Source organism: Tachysurus fulvidraco, chromosome 3 (assembly GCF_022655615.1).
Source record: "Tachysurus fulvidraco isolate hzauxx_2018 chromosome 3, HZAU_PFXX_2.0, whole genome shotgun sequence".
NCBI lineage: Eukaryota > Metazoa > Chordata > Actinopteri > Siluriformes > Bagridae > Tachysurus > Tachysurus fulvidraco.
In genome coordinates this window covers 27,212,576-27,223,181 of record NC_062520.1, presented here as the reverse complement: position 1 = coordinate 27,223,181, position 10,606 = coordinate 27,212,576, and the positions used below count along the sequence as shown (strand labels likewise).

Below are 10,606 nucleotides of genomic sequence, written 5' to 3'. Positions count from 1 at the left end.
ATACAATAGCACTTTTTGACCATATATTGATATATATACATACATACAAACATACACACACTACATGCCATGCCTCCTAAACTGATATCAGTGCCATATTTCACTAATGCTTTTGTAGTGGATTGTTCCACAATCTATAGGAAAACCCTCACAGAGGAATATAATTTATATTATATAGACGTATGAAATATTAATAACCAAAAAAACCTAAACAAATAAATTGGTTGGTAACTTAAAATCAATACAGTTGAAATGCACAGTTTAGCATTTATTTGTTCAATATAGTGAGTTTTCCAAAACATTTCCAGTAAACAAACTTTAATACATTCACAATGCACCGAGAACAAATAACACCTTTATTTACAATGTTTTCTTCAGCTTTTCATGCATGAACGCCTTTTTAAAAATGAGTGCAAGAAAGTAAAAAAAAAAAAAAAAGAAAAAGCATTATTTACATTGAGATTGATGTACTATACACACATTTGTAAAAGTGTGATCTTTGATTTTTCTTAATTATTATATAGACCTTATTTAGCAATCGTTAATAAAGCTGCCTTAAGCCAAAAAAAAAAAAAAAAAAAAGTACATTTCCACTGGCAAAACAGATTTAGTGACATCCACAAAACTCCAAGTTCAAGTGCACTTCCAGCTAAGAATCTAAAATAAATGGTAAGAGAAAAGGCTTCACTTCTATGGCAGATAAAATATTGATAATAGAAGATGAAATTTTAATCCCTTTCTTAATGAAGGATGATTTATTTTTTGATCGATTCAAAACATTTTATTCTTGTATGTAATTTGCTTTGGATAAGGGCATTTAAAGCTCAGGTCAAGGTTAAGATTAAGTAATCTAATGCATGAACTCAAACACTCCCACACACGAGAGCATGTATATTGTACAAACTGTTTTCCAAATTTATGGGATTATTTTATGGTTAGAAATTTCACATGTACACAATTTACAAATGAATCTGTTCATAACCAGTTTTTATGTATAAGGCCCATTGTTAGCACACCTAAGGGTGGAAAGCCAAGATCCTGAATCTCGTGGCCTGGTAAATGTACAATATTCATCAAAAGGCTATGCGTCTTCTTAAAAACCTTAGTTTTATTAATGAATTATTTAAAAAAAAATTATTGGATAGCAATATTACAGTAATTCCAGGTAAAATGACTAACCCTACCATGTCAGTACAATCCATGAGAGCCATGTGTCCACTTAACCAGTCACACACCTACAGCTGTTATGCAATTGTTATTAACCTTTAATCTCTTGTACAAACTGATGAAGAAACACTCCCTCTTATCCAACTAAACGACAGCATGTTGGAACCAATTACATTTAGCAATCAGGAAGAGCCCACACAACTGCCCACTGTAAAATTCTACTGGTGGTAATAACCACCAACTAATTAAATGAGAACATCAACGAGTAAGATTTTTAAAACAGCTAAGGAATATTTACCTTAGAAAGCATCCAACATATTTACAGATAAATTATTTTGAAGCTATTACTTTGACCATTTCTTAATTCTACTGAAATTGTAAATGTTGGGTGCACTAAAAAGTCCCACAGTCCGTGTGATTTCTGTTCAAACTTCAGTTCATTACTCAAAAACCATAATTATGCAATAGCTTCAAAATTTCCACTGGGATCTGGGACGTGAAAAACATCCGACTGTGACTGTTCCATGTGTGTGGCATCCGTGTCTGTTGACTCGAGTACATCCCTTAAAATACAATGTTCCTTTCTTTTGTGGTTATTTAGTGCTTCTATATCTAGATAACTGCGCTGGCAAATCTGGCACTTGAAAAGACTACCCTGATTTTGAGGAGTACTCCCCTTGTATATTTCAAGTCCGAGACCACCCAGGATGCGATGAACCCGCCTCCTGTGGTTTCTCAGTGACCTTATGTCAGGGTAGGTGCGTGAACAGATTTGACACTGAAATGGATTGGAATGACTTTGCTGTAGATTTCCTCTTGAAGGCTGTAGCCCACCTCCTAGAATGCGGTGAACCCTCCTCCTGTGATTTTTCAAGGACTGATTATCTTGGTAGGTGCGATTACAAACGTGACACTGAAACTGTTTGGACTGACTATGCTGTACAATGCCTCTTGACAGTTCCTTGAACTCAAAATTGCCAACACTGCCTGGGTTTAGGTGTTTTGGTCTATGAACCTTTCTTAGATGGTCTTTCAGGGATTGGAGTTTTGGGTAACTGCGTTGACATATCTGGCAGCGAAAGGCATCTGATGAGCTGCTTTGTGAAACATGTGCTGACTGAACAGTAGGTGACTCAGAACCCTTGTTTATGTTATGGACACTCCGTTTATGTTCCTCAAGTGCAGCATGGCTGGAGCACTTCTGACCACAAATCTGACAAGTCAAACTTTCTTCTTGGCTATGTGACAACAAGTGTCGTTTAAGTCCTTCAAGGCTGCTAAACCAACGTACACACACTGGGCATCGAAGAGGTTTGAAAGCAGGGGTACAAGTGTTTCCTCGCATGTGGATATCTTGGGCTAAAGAGTTTTGGAAAGTCATGCCACAGCGGGAACAACAGTGTTTGTTTTCAGTAGTAGTATCTCCCTTGCAACTCCGTGTTAAGTGCCGTAGCAAAGACTTGCGTAATCTAAAGATTTTCTTACACCTGTGGCAAACATATGGTCCTGTGATGCGCCTGTGATTTAAACGTGACTTAAACTGATCTTGAGTCTCTTTTGAATTCTGCACCGTTGTCTGCATATTTGGCTCTTGTTGAAACGGAGGCTGAATATGTGATTGCTGCTGTGATCCTTTGTCATCAGTTTTTGGCCTTGAAGTTTGCAGATGTAATTGCTGATGAGCTTCAAAATCAGCCCATGACTGCAAATTCTCACCACAATGGGAACAGATGTAAGACTCTAGTGCATGCATTTGCAGATGTTCAAACAAAAGTCTAGGGCAAGTAAAACTAGCACCACACTCACAAGTCACTTTTCGGGGGAGCACAGACGGTAATGACATAATGCCCCAGCTTCTACCTCCAACATTACTAGTGCCCTCCTGGTTCACTTGGCTCTTTGAAACTGGTGGCAACACAAACATATTTCCCTGGGCAGCTTGATTTTGCTTTTCTAGCATCCCATTTCCCTCCAGTGTCTTCGTACCTCTCATGGATTGGCATCTTTTTCGGTGCATATTCATATTATCCTTACGAGTAAATGATGAACCACAATGGGGGCATGGAAATTTTTTCTTCATACCAAGGATATTAGCTGACATGTTTCCATAAGTATTTGGCTCCATTAATTTTCTTGATCTACAAATCATAAGGTGCTGATTTAGTGTAAAACGCCTAGAATAGCTTTTCTGACACCTGTTACAGGAAAAACGCCTTATTCCGCCATCAGAAACATGCACTTGATAATCTTTAATTGTTGGTGTTGAATTTGTGGTTCCACAATTAACAGATGGTTCTAAAATAATGACTTCATCATCAGTGTTTTCCTTGAGTGCCTCCTCTAAATTATTGCAATTTTCTTCATCAGTCAGCACATCAATTTCAGCATCATCAAGTGGTATAGTCCATTGGCCTCTTTGTAACAATTCGCTTCCTTCTGTGTTACTCTCCACCCTTTCTTCAGATTCAGACGATGAAGAGTTTATGGATTTCTCTCTTTTTAAAGTTTCATTAACATTTTTTTTTGACTCCACCGACGCAAATTTTGATTTATTGGGAAGAAAAGGTGGGAAACTTTTGGGTGACGTTTCAGACTTAAATGAGTTAGTGTTCATCTGAATTTTGTCCTTCTCTGGAGACTCTGCACTTTCTTCAGTCTTGATAGAGTTAACCTCAGTATTCACAGCAACATTTACATGGCTTGTTGAGTCCCTTATTGAGAAGTCTTGTTCTCTTGCATTAGGCCTCCATCTAATATTGCGGGCTGTAGCATCTCTTCGGGCCGAAGCAGATAACCACTGACATTTATGTGTTTTAAGCCTGTGGCGCCTTGTATAACTCCGATTACACAATTTACAGTGAAATAATTTTTGCCGATACATTACTGTGAGAAAAGAGTTGGCTGTTCCAGCAGATCCAGTACAGATATGGCTATCAGGAACAGAAATTACACTGATGACAAATTCCTGGCAACGGCGACAAAATTTTACTCGCTCCTTCCTATGCAAGGCGTGATGTATTATTAAGCTGTCCTTGCTTTGAAAAACCTTGCGACAGATCCCACACTGATATCTACCTTCGACATTGTCCCTGTAAAGCTTTTGACGGGTCTCGAGTGCTACCACAGGGCACAAAGCCTTGGTCACAGATATAACACTGCGTTTGTTGGAGAAAATCTTATGTGAGAGTATGCAACCATCTCGACTGGGGACACATTTTGCAACCTTTTGTCTTAGCTGATTAACAGAGCACTCAGGGTTTGATGTTGACATAGATTCTGGAGATTGTGCAGGTGCCCTAGGTGAAACTTTTCGGGGGGGAAGGGCCCTCTTATTTTGGCCCCATTGAATTTGGGCTGGGTGTCTATGGCTCATATAGGCAGAAGCAAGCATTTTAAGAAGTGTTTTCTTATTTGTTACTGTTGACTGTTTTTGTGATTCTTCACCATCAGAACTACTCAGATCTTCATCTTCCTCAAGCTTATCGTTATTTTTAAAGAAGTCACTACGTGCATATTTGGAAATCATAGGACTAGACACACGTGTTTGTAGCAACCCATCTTGCTGCCCTCCTGAGAGGAGATTCTGCAAAGGAGCTACATTTGATGTAGATACACAGTCTTTTTTTCCTTCAGTTTCAGAAAGTGTCTGTGGGTGCACATGAAGTGACTCCTTAGTACCATTGGACATTGAGTTCTCAGCAGAAAGAACTGGAGCAGAGTGGCAGACATCGGTCATAACTTCAATTTTTATCGAAGAAACGTTATCTGGCTCTGTAGACGTTTTCATTTCGTGCGTCTTTTTATGCTCCTGAATAGCACAAATGTCGTGAAACCTTTCCCCACATTCACATATGTGTAAATCTTGATTTACAGGAGGAGGCACCAGCATGCACTGGTGTGTATCAAGAAGTTCTTTGCTTGCAAATAATCCACCACAGTGACTGCAAACAGGTGATGTAGATCCTAATGGACTAGAAAGTTCACTGGCATGAGATGCTTGATGTACCAAGAGTGATGCTAAGCCATGAAATGTGGCTGAACATGCCACACAGCTGTACGATTTAGTGGAGGACGTCCCAGCTGGTCTTGTTTCCTGTAGTCCAAGCATTATGGGATGCCAGAGGAAGACAGTATTGATTGATATATAATCAGCCGTGTCAATTCTTGAAGTTTTCCTATAAAAGAAAAACATAAGTCAATATCAAACAGGTGATGTTTCCCTGCCATTAAAAAAAATAATCAGCATGGTGAATTATTAAGCATATATTATTTCATAATTATCAAAATATTATTTTCAAGGGACACTGCAATGCTAGCTATTTGTAACACACAGGCTCCTGATGGTACAGCGGCAGGATCCTGTGCTCTCCCGGATTTGATTCCCAGGCAGGGAGCAAGCCCAGCCACTGAAAAGTTAAACCTTAGTGCCATTTCCAAGACAGGATAAAATGGGAGGTTTGCGTCAGGAAGCAGAATGTAATATGTGGACATTAACTGTGAACCGCTGAACAGGGAGCAGCCAACACTACCACACACACACAAAAAAAAAATGCACTCATGCCTACAGGCAATTTAGTTTAGTTCTCAACTGACCTGCATACCTGGATTGTGAGGGAAACTGTCGCTGTGCTGGTATATCCAATTCTGTACATTTTAGCGTCTAATAGGGATGGGCGCTAAAACGATATGTATCGCGATAGACACGTGATCAATATCAATAAAAAATGTATTCGATAAAACGTTCGATATGTTTTATTCTTCGTTGGAAGAAAACCGAGGTTGGTTTATGATCAAAAGGTAGGTCAAGTCTCCTGGTCCTTATTTTTAAATGGGTCAGCCCTAGTGTCTAATCAAGAAACAGTAAGTCTTGAAGCCTTAACAGCATCCAAGATGCTTTGAAAAACAATAGTTAAATAATCCATAACCATTTGTGGTTTCATGATTTTGGTTTAAAGTTGATTAACTGTGCGTGCAGCCTTTCCATACTTGTGTATCAAACATGAGTTTTCTGCTATTTACATGTTATGATTTTCCATGCATAGTTACGCAAGTGCTGCTTTCAAAATGACATGCAGAGCAAAGTTTTCACTCAAATATTAAAAAACAAAGTAAAGATTTAAAAAAAATTCACTAATTCTAATTTTTTTTAAGTGTATTTGTGCACTCAACATTTTGATTGTGCTTTGTAATGATAGCAGTTCTACCTAAATTATGTTTTTATGGAGGGAGAAAAGAAGTGAACTTTTTAAAAAATTTAAATTGAAAGAGGAGAGATATATATTGAATGTCAAATATGTCACCATGTTTTGCCTTGCACTAGTACAATTGATACAGAATAAAGACATTAAAAAAAATAATAAAGCTGAAAAATAAATAAATAATTTGATGTCCAAAGATTCTAGCCCCAACAACTTGTTAGCATCAGCCAATCATCTTGGGCCACAATGAATAGGAAGGGTCAATTTTGTGTAACAAGTATAGAAGCAATTATTTCACTTTCACAATAACAATGACTAAACATTAATTTTTGTACAAAAAAGTTTACCTCACCAATTAAAAGATGAGTATTCTTGCAGTCAAATCATGATTAGTTATATTGTAATTTGACTACACATGTGTACACACACACACACACACACACACACACACACACGCACACACATTACACACACATTGCTAATTTTATATATGCTAATTTTTTAAAAGCATGAGTACCTTTTAGCTTGGCAAGTTACATATGTAAACTGAAAGTCTTTTATTATTACTTCACAAGCAGATTCCTAGGTCTACTTGGACTATAACTTTAACAGAGTTATTTACATAAGTAAATAAGTAACCCCATTTTCACTGACCTAAAACATGAACAAAAGGCCAAAGTGGCATTGAAAAAAAAAGGCCTGTGAAGATCCTCAGTGAACTAATAATCTGACTTATTTAATGCTAACATATAATAAACTATTTCAAAAATCCTGAAAATGACATTAGAAAAAGCAACCAAAAAGACGTCATAATTAAGATTAATGCCAACTTGTAAAATCCTGTAACAATTCTTTCAGGGGTTCCCAAACGTTTTGGGAGCATACAAAACCAAAAGGACATTATGAATTTCCTGTGACCTGAAGCCATGATCACCCCAGGACCTTTGAAAATTAATTTGTTTTCTTGAGTTCTTTTCTGCCAGTCTTTCAAAATGCTAAATTATTTACTAATATGCTAAAAGATTAGCTTAGGAGTTCATAAATCAGCCACGGAGTCTGCGTTTTGTATTATTACATTAAAACAGTGCTAAAACCCACAATTAAATTACTCTATTTTAGACTGGTGATGTTTACAGAACGAGTTTAATCCAAATCTCAGTACCTGAAGAAATTAACTAAATCCTCACAAGAATCTTGAGAACTTCCTGAAGTCCACCTCATTTTATTACACAGCCAAAGAAAAATCTTTTGCCAAACAGAATCACATAGTAGAAATGTTTTGAATATTCAGATACACCATTCTGTTAGCCAACCTTTAGTCTATTCTGGGGAAAACTATAAAATCAGGCAACTGTGCTTTGCTGCGATGTGAAATGGGCATCCTTTATATAGCAGAGTACATGCACTTTCTGAGGAGTGTTTAAGTACAAGCATCATGTGGCAAACGGGGTAGCAGCAACTGCTGTGGGTCAATTATGCAATATTGCCCAAGCTTGATTGCGGTTGTACTGAGTATCAGCCCACAGGTTGTTCCATAGCTGATTGGTCATGGCTAAACGTGTTCATTCTTCTTGCATTAACATACCCCATAAGGGACCACGACTTTATAAAATCCCTCTGACTTCATTGCACATCACTGACATTGTCAGCGTCAGTGTCACCAACTCTTTCACAATAGGAAGTGGAGCATTATGTGGCAAGGAGACGGTTAAATGCCACAATTGGGTTACAGGAAATATTAGCAGTCTAAGAACGTGGACAAACCCTTCAAATTAATAGAATGGAAGTAACTCTCACGTTATAACACTCATGCGGCTTTGGACTTGAATTTATGAATGGCATAAAATCAAAACATTTTTCATTCAGAAATAAACCAGTATGATCTCTTACCTTTAAACGAGTCGTGTTGTATTTACTTTATATTAACCAACACACACACTCGCTGCTTCTAAAACCAAAACATTAACAGTTAAAGTTCTCTGCTATTATTAGACCCGACCCGTGTCCGAGGCACACGTGAAACTTTTAGACCCGAGGTCGGGCCTCGGGTTTTCAGATCTAAGTGGATCCATGAAGACCTCTAGTTGTGACGTCATTGATCACAGGTAAGCTGGCTAGCTTGTTGCTAACAAAAGACGAGCATGGAAGCGTCCATATTTTTCCCACCCACTTCGTATAATTTCACAGGTCGGCATGACGTCGTTTTCTAGCTCGGCGAATTCGATCTGTGAATTGTTACTTCCGAACCAACGGAACGCAACAAGAACATATTTTCGAACAGCGGGAAAAAATCGATTCAGATCTTACCGGAGTCGATTCATCTGATTCGTTCCAAAGAATGAATCGCGAATCCCACCACTAGGTGGTAAATCTATGTTAACTGACTCGCCTCTCAAGTAGCGAACTGTTTCATGGTTGATTCCTACTTGACATGTACTGTGTACTAGTATTCTTATGTATTCATCTCAAATTACGTGCAAATGCGGGTTTATTAATTGAAAATAGTGTGTCGCGCGAGCACACCGTAGGCCTGCGCAAGTAGGCCTCCTAGTTTACAGATGGCGCATACTGACTGGTATGATGCGCTGCAGGCAACAAATCTAGTCTACAAAATCACTACACGTCTAGAACTTAATAATAATAAAAAAAATCAACAAAGAATGCGTAATTAAGAACTTAACAGTAAAAGTCAACGCCTTAGCATTGTCTGGTTTCATTTGTAAAGAATCTGCCAATTAGCTTGACCAGCTAACTGTTTGTTCATTTGAAAACAAATGAGTACTGAGGACTTACTTGTGTCATCGTTCCAGTTTGCAAAGCATTGTGAATATGAACCTCACATTCACGCAATGGTTAGGTTTAACTTATCGCCACGCATTGTCGGTGCAGTCTGAGTAAGCGATGGAAGGACCAGCTTATACTGGGCGTTCCGAGACATAAACCGGAAGTAGGCGTATTCACAATAAAAGCCCTACTGAGAAACCCACATAAAGAGAAAAATATATTGCAGTTATTTTATCTTTGATGGGGAACATCTGTAAAATAAGTAAGTTAATGTTATCACATACGTTATAACAGAAAATATAACAGTATTTCCCTCACTGTCCTCTCATTCTCTCTCTCTCTCTCTCTCTCTCTCTCTCTCTCTCTCTCTCTCTCTCTCTCTCTCTCTCTCTCTCTCATATATTCTCTCATATTCTCTCTTCATTCAATTCAATTCAATTCAATTCAAGTTTATTTGTATAGCGGTTTTTACAATAGACATTGTCTCAAAGCAGCTTTACAGAACATAAACATAGAGCAGAAGGTAAACATAATTAATGATAAAGGAAATAACGAATAATAAAAGTAAAAGAATTGACAGAATAAAAAAATCTAGATTATTATTAGATCTCTCTCTCATTCTCTCTATCATATTCTCTCTCATTCTCTCTCTTTCTCTGAAATTAAAAAATATGACTATTGACTGTAGTCAAGATTAAGCAGTTACATAAGTGAAATGAGTGACTGGCTACTGACAAGATACATTACATGGTAGAACCGTTACATATGAGATGGTTAAGCCGGACAAAATATCTCATGCTTTTCGGTGTAATTTGAAAAAAATAGAGACAGCTTTTAAGCTTTAATTCTCTATTTCAGAAATATAGAAGTTTATATACATCGATTTGATTATGGTTTTTAAACAGTCTGGGAAATTCCAGACAATTTTTTAAGTTTCTCATTGGCAGACATCCCAAGTGTCCCGGAAGTTCCGGGAGTCTCCCGCATATTGATAGCGGCTCCCTGATGCCCGCAAATTAGTTAAAATCTCCCGAAGTCTAGACTGAGCGAACAAGAGCGCGCATGCGCGATAGAGACAAAACGCTCCAAACCTTGTAGCAGGCGCGCGCACTGCAGAGAAGAGGGGGGGGGGGGGCGATAGACCTAGTGTGTGTGTGCTAGTATGCGTGTGTACCTCATTAAACGCATGTAAGACAGAAGGCATCCTGATTGGCCTGTTTCGGTAAGTCAACCAATCAATTGTCAGTGTGGGCGGGCTTTTATCCCCTCTCCCGACCCGAATTCCTTTTGGTCAATGCATTGGGCGGGTCTTTAAAATTTGGGCTGGTTTTTGATGCAACCGGCGGGTTTTTATTTTTGACTATAAACAGTATTCGTTATTATTTTTTAATGAAAACTAACCATAAAATAAATTATATAATGTAGGATGACGTTTAAATTAGGTATGGTTGGGGTTA

General features: G+C 38.0%; 1 protein-coding gene across 2 annotated transcripts; it reads right to left on the bottom strand.

The window, feature by feature from the left end:
• Positions 1–242: 242 nt before the first annotated feature.
• Positions 243–9,316, bottom strand: im:7147486 (zinc finger protein 62 homolog). Of its 2 annotated transcripts, none has more exons than XM_027153728.2 (2): positions 9,159–9,316; positions 243–5,342 (listed from the first exon to the last, which is right to left on the bottom strand). In XM_027153728.2, the coding sequence occupies exon 2, from the start codon at positions 5,273–5,275 to the stop codon at positions 1,625–1,627; it is 3,651 nt and encodes a 1,216-aa protein (XP_027009529.1). In that variant the 5' UTR covers positions 5,276–5,342; positions 9,159–9,316; the 3' UTR covers positions 243–1,624. The 2 variants fall into 2 exon arrangements, with proteins under 2 accessions (XP_027009529.1, XP_027009536.1); XM_027153735.2 differs by lacking the exon at positions 9,159–9,316 and adding an exon at positions 8,256–8,632.
• Positions 9,317–10,606: the final 1,290 nt, after the last annotated feature.